Raw genomic sequence first — 14871 nt, 5'->3', positions numbered from 1 at the left:
AAACAAGTATCATAAAGTGATCTATGCTCCAGCTCCTTAGTAAAAAGGGTTAACTTTCTACCACGCTATCTGAAAAATTCCTGAGAGAAATGCAAGCTAAGAAATCTAGAAGAATTTTATGCCACTGAAAAAGACTCCTTTCTTATCGTTATTCTGACATAACTTTGCTTTTTCAAATGGCTCACTTGTGAAAGTATATGTATTTTTAAAATCAGAATAAAAGGAACCTTGTTTTTACATTAAAATGGCATTAAAGAACACACATTGGTGGATAATTTCTGTTGCTACTGTGATTTTACATTATGGAAGAAATTTATGTGGTTTCAAGAGTTTGCACAGATTTTTGTTCTGATAATAGAATTCAGCTTGCATTTCAAAAAATGTTTTAAAATATTTCTGTATAATAATTTGCAGCACTTACTACATGAGTGACTTTCAAGGTATCACCATCAAATCTGCACAAGCTTGCGCTATCTTCAAGAAAAGCATCACATTCTTCTAATTCTTGAGCATTACAAGGTGGGTTTTCCTTTTCAGGGTTTGGATTCTGAAATAAAAAGACAATGAACTACACTGAAAATCCAAGCTACTGAACATATATATATAAAAAACCCTTTTCATAACAAAAAAAGTTCAACAGAACAGGAAGAATCATTTGCATATCTTTACATACTTAAAAGATCAAGCTATTATGTACTTATTCAAAATGAATAGAACAATTTCTGTTGTGGAGGATAGCATGAGTGGTAGGTACAACAAAATCCATTTCAGTTTAAAGAAAGGTACAGAAGCCATTAAAACATGGACAATAAACTCCCTTCTGTAAGTAGCAGAAGTATACAATTCTGAAAACCTATGCAGGTTTAGTAAATTTACACCAGTGTAAGCTTCTTTCAGATTGCCATCGGAAATGCTATTAAAATGGATTAATTCATTTTGTAAGAAGCTCTATTATTTAAAATTAATAATGTTGTTATGCATATTTTTCAATGCACTCAAAGCAAGACAAAAAGCACATGTATTTTTTCACATCCCACAAGTGAAAGAAAGGAAAAACCATCACTTTTACTAGTAATCTGAGAGCAAGATATAACACTACTGGATAAAAGAACAGCTTACTTCTGCTAATGACATCTTCCTTGGGTAATTTTCAAAACAACCAAGCTATGTTACCTTTGTGATATATTTCAAGAACTAATTTCATGATAACAGAAACAGACCTTTATTTAACAGAAGACAAAAATATACATTTCCTCATTAAGTACGAATTAATGTTGTCTCTTGAACAAAAAAGACACCATCTTGACAACTAATATAAGCTGAAAGCTGAGGCCAACCAATGTGTAAGGAAAGATTAAACAGGGCACTGACTTAATTCATCTGACAGGGAGGAGTTCTTGAGTTTCTGTGCTCTTTCTTCATCCATTTCAGCTCATTATTAAGAACTTTTATTTTGGTTCAGTCCACAAAGTGAAGGAGATCACAATTTTTTTTTAATTTGTAAGACAATTTAAGTTCAAAGAAAACAAACACTAAGAGATAACAAAGAAACCTCCTTAAATGACAGGGACCAGGACAATTAAGTGTCATATACTGCAGACTAATGCACAAGACTTAAAACAAGGTATCTGTCTCTTTAGATGATAGACTTTGGGGTTCACCTCTCCTCTACCAAGCATTCTTGATGGCTTCTGGTTTACTGTTTCATTGGGTGGCTTTTAAAATAACCTTTCAGGTAAACATCATTACCATAAGCAACTGAGATGACCAAAAAGAATCAATGCCTTTACTATACATATGTAGCTAATGCTGCAGTATAACAAATTACGCATCATTTATTTAAATGAACAGTTACCTAAGGAAAGATTTTGTTTTTTACATTATCATTATTGCACACAAGGTGAAAAGTTGTGACAAAAAAAAAATCATCACTTTATCTCAGTATGAGTTACAAAAGAAAAGAAATTTGAAGTTCCCAATAAATCTACGGTCAAAAGATGTACTACAATATCTTGCCCACAAATAGTGGGAGAGAGAGGAGGGAAATCAATTTAAGCACTATATAGAATTTATTTTAATAACACTTTTCAGCCTTATTAAAAAAAGCAATAATCCAAAACTAATATATCAAGTCCCATAGGGAGTCACACTTCACAAGTTTTAGATGAGATGCCATTTTCTAATTAAACCAAAAGGGGAAGTATCAAGCAAGCAGCAGTTAAAAATGACATTTAATTTTGTTTTAAGTAGACTCCCTGTAAAACAACAATGCCAGAAAGTTCATGAGTCATGCTTATGCTTTCCTAAATTTTCCTTTTAAAAATGTCATTTACGCTCACAGTCTGTAAGTCTCAAGTACAGTATCCCTAGGAAGACAGTATGAAAGTGTTGCTAACCTATTGATAAACAAGGAACAGACATCCTTCAAAATTACTTAAATCAACTGCTTTAAAACAAACTGCCACATTGGAAGTGGTGAGAATAAAATTTATATTCAATGTTAAATCAGACTTCTGTTTTTGTGCACAGACACTACCATGTAAGCTAAATTCAGTCCCCCATGAAGATGATACTACTGTTCAAAGTATATTCACAGCTCTAGTGCCATTAGTTTGTTAACAGTTTCAGTTAAAAATGAACGTAGAGTTAGGATTCTGAATAGTAAATGAACTGATAAGCTATGTCAATGAAGTGCAAATTAGGATATCAAGAAAAGACAACAAGGAAATCTACAAGAATTTTAAATGTTTTACTTTCAACTCCTTACCATTACTTCAGAGGTAAGATGCATCAGGCTTTCAGCTATTTCAGAGCATTGAGAAGAGTCCATAATGAATTCCCCTCTTGTATCACCAACTATTAGCTCTGGCCACCGGGGTCCTTCATTTTTCTTAATTAGAGAAATTTCCAAACTAAAATGCAAATAGAAGAAAGAGTAATACATAAAAATACTGCATTGGTTTCTCAGAGTAGTAAAAAAAGCTCTAAATGTAGATTTGAGCACTTCTCCTCTCCAAACTGAATTAATAATGAAAATCACATAACAGAAACAATTAGCATTCAATTTATAAAATAAACTATTCTAACGGAAAATATTCTAAAGAAAACCAGACAAAGGACATGTGATTTCTAAAAGCCTTAGAACAAAGAGAATGCATTCATACAAGTGTCCTCAGAGTTTTCAATGTAAATGCAGTTTCCACTGAAGCAGTCTTATTAAAATATTTTAAATACCACATGAGATCACCTGTAAAGAAATCTATTCAAAGAGTGACAGAATTTTACTACAGAGGTTTATTTGAAACCTAAGTACTTAATACAGTTACTTAAGTATGCACTACCCTTATACAGCATCTAGGACAAAAATATTTGTATTTTATAGACCTCAGAAGTACTAAAACAGTTAATTATCTACATTGTAATATCTAAAATCATATCTCATAAGAGATATGATTTCTGCAACCTGTAAAAAAAAACAAACAAAAAACACCAAACTTAAGAGAACCTGGTATAACCATTAGGAATAACTAACTAAATGAACAGAAAACAAGAGACTTAGCCCAATGCACCAATACAGCAATTTCATTTAATAACTGCGTTAGACCAACATATGGATATAATGACAAAACAAGAGTTAGTTTTATTATATTCACTTTTCGATACACTTATAGGGTCTACAATGACAGCCTTTTACCTGACAGAACAGGAAAACCTTCTAAGTTACTACCTACTGCATCATAGCAGTAACTATTGAGTTAACTCTGAATCAGTTTCTGAAGCAATTACACTGATATTAGAAATGGCATACTTTTACAGAAGATATTTGGAGCAAGTTCTAGACTTTTAATCAAGAGATTTAAAGTGGTACTGCATTAAAGTGGTACCAACATTAAGAAACGAGTGTGACTTACTACATTGAAATATCTAATTACTATGTCCCATTTAAAATAGAAAACCAAGATTCACACAATATTGTTCACTTGATTGAGTAATAAAAAAATCGGGTTACTCAGTTGAGTTATTTTTCACTATGGTATCTAATAATCAACAACTGAAAATCACATTTTAGTATATAGTATTAATATAAACTACATACAAGTATTAGTCTCTTATTGAATTCTTTTGGAAAATAACTATCTTTTACAGTTAACCTTTTGGGAAAAAGCAAAGATTTTTGATGAGGGAAACCAAAGGAAAGTCATAGAATATCTCAAGTTGGAAGAGACACATAAGGATCATCAAGTCCAACTCCTTGCTCCTCGCAGGACTACCTAAAACTAAACCATATGACTATCAAATGAAATTGAAAAAAATTTTAACTGCAAGTGTAACTGCAAGGGGAAGGCTGCGGATGTTGTCTACTTGGACTTTACTAAGGCCTTTGACACTGTCTCCCACAGCATTCTCCTGGAGAAGTTGGCTGCTCACAGCTTGGATAAGCGCACTCTGCGCTGAGTTAAAAACTGGCTGGATGGCCGAGCCCAGAGAGTGGTGGTAAATGGAGTCAAATCCAGTTGGCGGCCGGTCACAAGTGGTGTTCCCCAGGGCTCAGTGTTGGGGTCGGTCCTGTTCAATAGCTCCACTGATGATCTGGATGAGGGGATCGAGTGCACCCTCAGTACGTTTCCAGATGACACCAAGTTGGGGGGAAGTGTTGATCTGCTGGAGGGCAGGAAGGCCCTGCAGAGGGACCTGGACAGGCTGGATCGTTGGGCAGGGGCCAACTGTATGAGGTTCAACAAGGCTAAGTGCTGGGTCCTGCACTTGGGTCACAACAACCCCATGCGACGCTACAGGCTTGGGGAGGAGTGGCTGGAGAGCTGCCTGGCGGAAAAGGACCTGGGGGTGTTGGTCGACAGCCCCCTGAACATGAGCCAGCAGTGTGCTCAGGTGGCCAAGAGGGCCAATGGCATCCTGGCTTGTATCAGGAATAGTGTGGCCAGCAGGATTAAGGAGGTGATTGTCCCCCTGTCCTCAGCACTGGTGAGGCCGTACCTCGAGTACTGTGTTCAGTTTTGAGCCCTTCACTACAAGAAGGACATCGAGGTGCTGGAGCGTGTCCAAAGAAGGGCAATGAAGCTGGCGAAGGGTCTAGAGCACAAGTCTTATGAGGAGTGGCTGAGGGAGCTGGGGTTGTTTAGCCTGGAGAAAAGGAGGCTGAGGGGAGACCTTATTGCTCTCTACAACTACCTGAAAGGAGGTTGTAGCCAGGTGGGGGTCGGTCTCTTCTCCCAAGTAACAAGCAACAGGACGAGAAGAAACGGCCTCAAGCTGCGCCAGGGGAGGTTTAGGTTGGATATTAGAAAAAACCTCTTCAACGAAGGGGTAGTCAGGCATTGGAACAGGCTGCCCAGGGAAGTGGTTGAGTCTCCATCCCTGGAGGTATTTAAAAGATGGGTAGATGTGGTGCTTGGGGATATGGTTTAGTGGTGGACTTGGCAGTGATAGGTTAATGATTGGACTCGATGGTCTTAAGGGTCTCTTCCAACCTTAATGATTCTATGATTCTATGTCTTTGAGGAAATGTCACGCTAGGTTTTTTATTATAACCAAACCTCATAAGGTATATATACCTATATACTTCACACAGAAGTTCAAACAATGCATTACTGTAAAGTATCGACATCAAGCTTGTCCAAGCACCCAGAAGTCAGTATTATCTTTATCTTTTTTCAGTTCGTATTTTAAACTGTTATAATGGCAAGAGTAACTACTGCCATATATATTACATACAAACCAATACGCAAAACTATCATAAGACACAGTATCTGAAATGTCTAACACTCTGCTCCCCAATTTCCACACTTGGGGAATGGTAGTGAAAATATATGTATTTAAAAGTTGTCATTTGAAATTGTAATGATTTTTTTATCCTTTTTTCTACTTGAAACTCAGACTTCATGGTGTCAGAAAGCTATGGTTAATATAAAATCTATTTTTCTCTGAGTCTTCTCAAAAGCCCTTCTTAGATGGCCATATTTTCCATAACATTATGGTTGGGAACATTACTGTGCCATTGAAATAAATCTGTATTCTCCCTACTTACTGCATGCTTGTTCAGGTTTATAGGATTAAAGTTTGTGCATCTCAAAACCTCTCAGAGAAAACTAAATTGGAAACTCTGCACGAGAAACTCTGCAGGAAACTCTGTGGACCAAAAATGCCTAATGGAAACCCAAGGACAGATCCAAACCACACAAAGTTACAGTTTTTTTTTCATATCAATAAGCTTCACATATGCAGAAATAACTTCTTGAACTGGGACGCTGAGACAGAAAACTGAAATGCATACACTCTCATAAAACAGGTATTAGATACTGAAAAGTGAAAGGGATTAATTAAACCACTAGCCCTGCTCTAAGGCTCTACCTGATAAAAAATAAAGTGCAATTTTCCTATTGTATGATTATTACTATATATTGCATTCAGAGTAACTAAACTGTAAAAAAAGTAATAAATCTACAGCAAAACGGGGAGAAAAAGCCCCAAAGGAGCACTGATTATAAAATAAAGGTAAGACACACTGAAAGATTCTTCTACAAAGGTATAACACTGCAATTCGAATCCTGAATTGCTGGAGTCAAAAACAAGATTTTCGAGAAATATGCATGGTCAAAGGAATAATTTTTCTTCAGAAGAAATCACTACAGCACAATCATATTTTATTGCCAGATGCACAGCAAGAACCAGTTCTACACTACTAGATAATTGGAAATTTCTTTCAACACCTGTACATCTTTGCTCAGAGCAAGTATTTGGTGACTGTTAATCAAAGAAAACTCAAAAAGTAAAGAAGTCAATAACTAAGAACTCAAAGTTTTTAATTAGTAAGTTTAGTTTATGGAACTGCAAAAGGGACTGTAATGCAAGTAGCAAATACTGTTATCTGGCATTTACATTTTTCAGAACCCATAGCGCTTCAAAGTAAAACTATATTGGATATTAATGAATGGTATTAGAAAACAAAAGGTCAAGCAGAGAACAACAGAAGACATTACAAAATGCCTTGGAAATGGACACAACTAATACATTCCCCCCCCCCCCCCCCTTGTCTCATGTCCAGGAGGTATACTGTGGCTATTAATACGTTAGGAACTTTAAGGCAGAGTTTTTCTTAACCAAAGAAATTCTTGATCCTTAAATCTAGTAAGCAGATTTAAGCATTTTTGTTGCACTCATGCACTGGCTTTGGCTGGGATAGAGTTAATTTTCTTCATAGTAGCTGGTGTGATGCTATTATTTGGTTTTGATTTGGATAAAAGACATATATACTTAGTGATATAGGCAAGTTTATATTTTGCTAAATTTATGTCCTTTATCACAGAGTATTTGCAAAACTTCCCCAGTGAGAAAAATTAATTTTTATCTTATTTAAAGGAAATACCTCTATTTCCATAGAAACAACTCCTTTCTTCTTACATTTTTTCACATGATGACACCATATACGGAAATTACTCTTTAAGCAACCATTTAACCAAACCTGCTTGTTTCAAGAAACAGTGGCTCATTACTTTATCCTAGGAGAAAGCAAAAGCAGTAAATGTCCAAATATGTATAATATACTGACAGACCTTGTTGCTTTTCTTATACTTTTTGGGAAGTCCAAGACAAATTCCATCATGAACCACATTCGAACAATTAAACTTGAAACACAGTTTTGCTTATTGGCTCCTTTCCTTGCATTCCCTCTTCCCCATCATCTGTATCCTTCTTCCCCACCCTTTATCTTATGTTTAAATAATATTTTTGGTTCAGGACTTAGTCTATGGTTCTGCATTTGAATGATCAACACAAGGTGCTTCCAGTCTGCAACCGGTGTTACATGTCACAGAGCTTGTGACAGACTAAACCCCAAGGGGTGGAATGTGACTCACTGAACAAACCCCTACAATGGAAGATTGCTGGTGGAGGTGGGCAAGGGGATGTGCCCACAAAGCTCAGGGAATAATGCAAAGAAGCTGACCTTATCTCAACACAAAGGGTGGCCTTTGTTTTAGATAAACAGCTGTCAACAACTGAGTGGATCTACTGGTGGTATAAATGTTTCTCCTTGAGTTCATTAAAAGAGTGTGAGTATCTCCCAGATGAGCATGGGGGGAGTGAATATGTGTCTCAGCCCAGGCACAGTATAAAAACTAGACAACTAACAAAAGAACTTGGAACAGAGCAAAGGGCTGGAGCTGGCTTCAGCCCACGTATTCCTTCCTGGCAAATGGCAATGCTCAGCGTTGTGGCGGTGAGCATATTACAGAGACCGGTAATGGGAATCACATTGGTATTGTGACTAAACCGTGTATCGCAATTCCTATATTTTGCTAAGCGTAACTTGCATTTGTATTGAGTTTTCAGTGTAGTTTGTATCACTCTGCTAAATCAGAAATGCCGTGTAACATCAACTGTCTTCAAACAAGTAAATGTGATCATTACACCCTCCATGCATGGAATATCTAAAAGAACCTAGTCAGAGTATTGGACTCTGACAGAGAAGCACATAACAGCTGCAGCTCAGTCTTATTTTGGTTGAAGTGAACAAACCAGCACAAATACCTTCTATATCCAAATACCTTCTATACCTTAAAAGGAATAGCAAAGTTAGCCAGTTAAAGATTAACTTTTCATCCTGTAGCACATTACTGCAAATATGGCCTCTAACAAGTTTAAAAAAAAAAAAAAAATGAAACCTCACAAATTTAATACTGTAAAAGACACTGGAAAACAACTGATTTAAGTTCATTCTTATTTAAGTATGGACATTCCTACTACTCTGAACTCCTTTTGTGATTGCGCATGAATTATAATAGCTGTGATATTAACTAAGGCTACAATAACTACCAAACGTATAGATGGCTAGCACTGGTTAGAATACCTGGAGTGAAGAAATATTTGGGTGCCTAGATTCACAGATATTACAAAGAGAATACCTGAAGAACCTGGACAACTCTATCTTGCAATAAGACTATATATACTAATATCTGATAGCTGTGGACTTACGCACAAATCCCTACTTGAACATGTAAGAGACTAATATGAGACTTCTAAATAAGGAAACACACCCCTAGGTTAAATAAATAATGTGCTGAGTTACAGACTGTAAAATGCATGAACTTTTCAAAGTTCAGAAGTATGATCACAAAGCTCTTAGAGCAGAAAATGTTTAGCCCGTTCCAGATTTTCAAACCCACCTCCCTCAGGCAGACGAACAAAAACCCACCAGTCCACTTGACAAGAGAAGCTGTAGAAATTCCAAGGTACTTTTACAGGTAATATGGGCTTAGAGTACAAAGAAGAACAAGATCATTAAAGTACGGATCAACTACTTGTTTTTCATAATGCACATACTGCATTTCATTCATCACCACTTAAGTCTTACTTTGCACCATTTAGATGGTGCTTCAGTTCTAGCTGTTCTGTTGGCCCTGCTTGAGCAGGGTGGGTTGGACCAGATGATCTCCAGAGGTGCCTTCCAACCTCAACCATTCTGTGGTTCTGTGACCAGGTAGCACAAGGGGAAGTACAACTGCCAAAGACAAGCAAAGACTTTCGATCCCTCTTGTAAGTGGAAGAATCAAGAGGAGTATGTTTAGCAGTATTTAAGCATTCAACAGCTTTCTCAGTTCATGTTCTACAAGGTAGGACAAAATGATGCATGTAAGTGTTCACTGCACCTGTTAACTGCAACAAAGAAAGAGGCTTATAACACAAGCTTTTAGCTTCAAGTCTCAAATAGGAATCTCAGAAGGGTACATTTCCAAATATACAGGGATTTCACACTTCCTTTTACATGTGCAGAAACATAGGTGGAAAAAAATCTGAGTACTTATGCCACTTTCCAGATATGAAGCATTTTTATTGATGCAAATGCGAATGTTGTAGACAATTTGCACCAAAGAACCCTAAAACAATGGTTGAACACATCTTGTCACTGAGATGAGTCCAGGGTCTGAAGAACCCTCCAGAGGCTCTAATAACGATATAAAGTCTAAGTAGAAGGCAAAATTAGATGTCCAGAATTAGGCTGCAAATTGTCTATCAGAGAACTAAAGTTCTAAAATTTCTGGCTATTTGGAAAAAAATAAAGTTTTTCATTAGTACTTCAAAATGTTACTAAATTCACTTACTGAATTTATCACTGAGGTTTCATAACTGTATGATACACTGTCTTTATGAAAATCATTTAACAGTTCACCTACTCACTTTTCCACTGTGATCAACTAGAAGTGAATGGACACGATTATTCTCAAAGAGGATAAAAAAAAAAAGGTAGTGATACAGACAGGTAGTCATACAGACATGCATGGGTTAATCTCCAGTAGCTCGTATCACCAAATACCATTTTAGAAAGGCAACTGACAACATTAGAACAGGACATTAACTCTGGCTGCCAATAAACACAGGCAAAGTGTGTGAAAATAGTGTGAGGAGGTTAATGTTATGAGCATCAACATAGCCTAATGTTGCAAAGAACTCTGCTTCACAGCTCTGTAGTAGAAACTCTCAATTTCCTGGCCTGATACAGGTATAGCTGTCAGTACAGACAGTTACACATAATGCCTTTTTTCCTGAAACAAAAGAATTTATTATTTTGGAAAGGCCGTTCTGTTGCTGTAGAAAATAGCTAGTCATGTAGCTTATAAGCAAGTAACTGTAAGAGGAGGGGATTACTTTCACAATTAGCTAAAGAAACAGTATTATGAGACAGCATTGCAAAAGCCAGTGAACTATTTTCAGCAGAGGAGATAAATTGTCGTAAGGAGGGACGCAGGGTGCAGCATTAAATGAGTCTGTTCCCAGAGGGGCCAGAAGTCAGAGATATGGTATACACTTTGAAATCCTTTCCTATCAATAGGAAAACTAAAAACCATATACAACACCTTTTGTTCTCTCTAATTATCCATGTGCAGCTTTCATGGTCCACAGACGAATAGAGTTTTCCTTCCATCAAAGGAGGCTGGTCTTTCAGTGTAACACATATGTTATCAGGGGAAAAGCGTACTTTTATGTCATCCTTGGTGATGTCTTGAGGAATGTGAACTGTTATTGTCACATCATCTTCAGTCTGCTGCCAGTAATAGAGAGGGTCTACAATTGAAACGTGCAGAAAAATACAAACTAGATTACAAATGCTGTCCTGGATTCCCCAGAATGCAATGCTGGGAGATATGGAATAGAAGTTTGTAGAAGAGTGGAAATTAGCGTTCACTGAACAATTTATGTAAAATATATTCTGATTATAAAATGGAGAAACTTTTTTTTTAGCAATTAAGTTCATTTGTGCCCCTTGTCTAGAGAGGAATTTATATTCATGTCTACACTCAAATATGCTGATAGAGTTATACAATGGGCATTAACTATTACTCTAAGTTTATTGTAGCATTCAAAATCAATAACTAAAATGTACTTAAATACACTGAGATGTTAATGATTAATAATTTGGTTGAAGAGACATCAGGTGCAGTGGTACTGACAAGCTACTGCATGCTCAGAAGTATATGCCACTGAGAGATGTGAATATTTTTTTCTTACCTATTTTGCAAGAAGCTATGCTGACTATTCAACAGAAATTATTTTAAAGACCGAGTAGTCTTCATCTGCCTCAGCTGATGGAGATTAAACAAAACTGTCTGCCCAGAGGTAATGCTTGACTTTTGCTCCTTGGTCTAGAATCTGTCTAATGTCTATCTTGATTATTAAACTGCTATAAGAAGTGGCCTTTTAAGAGAAATGTTTATACAAAAGGAAAGCTATGACAGCATGACTTGGTAGTGCACAGTTGTTCACAGAAAACACATACAAATGCATTCATCTTCTAAAGAACAATCTTGTACATTCTTTATCTATTTTGTAAAATCCTACAAAAATTAAGAGCTCTATTGCTGGCACATCTTGTTTCATTATCTGATATCTATTATGCCTGCAATTTTATATAACCATGCAACTAAAATTACAGCCTACATTAGGTTTAGCAAAAGACAAATTCTCTATTAAAAAGGTATTAGACTTCCCTCGAAACTAGTTCAGGTGTCAGTACTTTCTCTACCATTAGATTCTTGTGTCTTGAGAAGTTTTCTAAAGGTACTGCTGCAAACAGTAGTCCACACATTACAGATTTCTGGGCCTTGGCAACACCGTATGTGCACATACATGGATGAAATGAGCTATCCTAAGAGCCATATAGTGCTCTTTACTGTGTTTCTTTAATCACACCTACTCAACTACCTAATCAACTCAAGAAACACTTAAAATTCTTAAACCACTGAAGGAGCTAATTCAGGTGACAACTGCATAGATGTTGCATTATGGTGATCAGTGCACTGAAGAACTCCTTTGCCTCAAGATTTATACGTACAGACTATTCGTAATACAATTACATGTATAACGTCACAGTTATCACAGCGTATAACATCAACACATTCCAGAAAATTGACCTTTTTATATTGTTTCCCAAAGAGATTTTTGCACCATTGACAAAGACTGTGCTAGTATCATTCAGTTAGGATTCGTTCATTAACCAGTCTCATGTTCAGAAGCAAAAATTAAATCTGAAACAATAAAATATAACTGTATAAACACAAAATTACAGAGCTCAGTGATATTTAAGATGAAACAACTTTATTAATAGGTTTTTACATACCTAATTCTGTTTTGATCTCAAAGAAAAAAAAGTATGGATGCCTTTTGTTGAAGTTTATTATTTTTTCTGAACTGCTTTCCCACTGGAGAAAAAAATAATTTTACAGGACTCTCATTCTTTGCAATGAAAAAGTTTTGGGTTTTGTTTTTTTTTTTTTTTTTTTTTTTTTTTTTTTTAATTTGGAAAGGCAGGAGTAAATTACATATCAGAGAGCTTTCTGATGAACAACTATTTGGGGAGTCAATGGATGCTACACTGCCCTCTCTCATCTAGGAAGACTGGCTTCTTAATTTGAGTACTTCAGCCAAATGCCTAAGTTTAGGTGCTACCTTAGCAATTCAACTGCTAGCAAATACTTAGTGTAGTTCTGTATGCAAAATATCCTTTTCCTTAGGACAACAAAATTCTTTAAGTGTCTCCTATCCAAAAAAGCTTCTCATATAGGTTTATGCACAATATAACTTGCCAGGGTGCCAATCTGTGCTTAAAAAAAAAAAAAAAAAAAAAAAAGCTGGAAGATATTAAGACAACCATTTACTGCTAGAATTTCCAAACAGATGCTAAACTGACAAGCTATTTTCTAAGCCAAAAGAGAATAGCCTATCATAATCTGCCAGATAAGTCTTACCTTTCTTTTCATTTGCTGCTTTTGCATCGTCATTTTCTTCTAATTTGTCATCTTCATCTTGCATAAATTTGAATGGTTTGTAGGAAACAATCATTAGACCATCCCCACTTGGCTCTATTGCTGCATAATGAGGGACTGACTTTCCTTGTAAAACTCTCCTTTTAAAGATTTCATATCTATGATCACCTATAAAATAAAATAAAAAAAAAAAATCTAAGTGGTAACGTTTTTCTAGAAGACAAATTATTTTAAGAGAATGTCATTACACTTAAAAATACTAAGCAATCCTACCAGTAAAATCACAGTACCATAGTTTAAAAAGAAATTTCTCACAATTCTGTTTTCCAATGAGTTTGTTAAATATGTAGACCCTAAAATTAATCTAACATTGCCCTTTTTTCTCATAATGGCTTTGTCAATCACAGCTAGCCCAGCAATTCACAAAACCACTCACAGCCTCTGTACAAGCAAGTTTTCCAAATACTTTCTGAGCTACTGTAAAAACTTGAAAAGCAATGAAATAGCTAGTGGTAACACTTTATTCATAATGGAAAATGCCCATCTTCCTCAACTCTTGCAAAACACTGCCCTTTAAAAGGGAGGTCACAGAGGCTGGCTACTGGCATCAATGACCATGCCATTCTCTACTGTGCTCCCAAACACGTGAGAACTGATAACTCAAATCACCAGTAAGGTGACAGGTTCTAGCACAATGTTTGTTCTTTTTCCATTACAATCTTAGTGCCCACAGAGTCCTCAGTAATTGATCAACTTCTGAATAATAACAGATTGTACCAATAGATTTTTAGCAAAAAAGAAAAACTTGATACAATTCTCACAGGTGATAAAATTATCCACAGGAATTGTTTAGGTTTTCACATTTATGCTTCATCTCTTCATTAAATCACTGTACTTGTAACTACAACTTTACTTGAAAGAAATTGGGAACTCATTAGCAGAGACATTAGACAAAACCAGATTATGATGGTAAAAATAATCTATACCACTGTAGAACTCCAAAATGCATTCCTATTTGACCTCAATGTTAAGCTTAGAGGAACATCGAAGTCATAAGAGAATACAGATTATAATGGATAAGCCAGGTATAATTTAGGTCCTCTCAACTGGTTATCTTGTTTTGCTAAGCAAGAAGTGGAGTAAAGAGTAATAACCACACTATCATGTAATTCTGGTACTTAGTGGTGTTAATTAAAGCCCGCTCCTTTTTCCTAAAAAGTTTGGTCAGGGCAGGGGGGTATTAATTGAAGAGATTCAACCATTCTAATTAAAGACAGAGTAGAGAGATCTATACAATCAGAAGACCCAGGCAACAGGGTAACCTGCTTTAAAAATTAACAAATTAACTCAGCTTAGATACATGACCAAAAAGAGCATGTCTTTGTGTAGTGGGAAGTTAGTCACTCATTGAACGAGCTGTTATTTAACTGACCAAATTTAACCGTGCACTGAAACATATCAAATTTGTTTGCACGTCTCTCTTACAGCATTTGCTCACTTATTAAAAGGCTCTACAACCTCACAACTTGCCATTGAGTGACCAAACCTTTTGTAGGGTATTTTCAATCAATCATCAACACTTTTACGTTTTTTA

The 14871-nt window shown here is 36.1% G+C and overlaps 1 protein-coding gene across 3 annotated transcripts in view; it reads right to left on the bottom strand.

Moving 5' to 3' along the window:
• The window catches only part of NUDCD1 (NudC domain containing 1), a 54305-nt gene that overhangs the window by 14626 nt on the left and 24808 nt on the right, over window positions 1–14871 (bottom strand). For all 3 annotated transcript variants that reach the window (XM_082323267.1, XM_082323268.1, XM_082323269.1), the window contains 4 exons: window positions 13260–13445; window positions 10872–11079; window positions 2768–2912; window positions 422–547 (listed from right to left, as the gene is read on the bottom strand). In XM_082323267.1, coding sequence (XP_082179393.1) covers window positions 422–547; window positions 2768–2912; window positions 10872–11079; window positions 13260–13445 — 665 coding nt within the window. The remainder of the gene's footprint in view (window positions 1–421; window positions 548–2767; window positions 2913–10871; window positions 11080–13259; window positions 13446–14871) is intronic.

Source organism: Platalea leucorodia (assembly GCF_965183815.1).
Source record: "Platalea leucorodia genome assembly, chromosome: 1".
NCBI classification, from domain to species: Eukaryota; Metazoa; Chordata; class Aves; order Pelecaniformes; family Threskiornithidae; genus Platalea; species Platalea leucorodia.
Note: the sequence above shows the minus strand (reverse complement) of the source record. Positions and strands in the feature narration are given on the sequence as shown.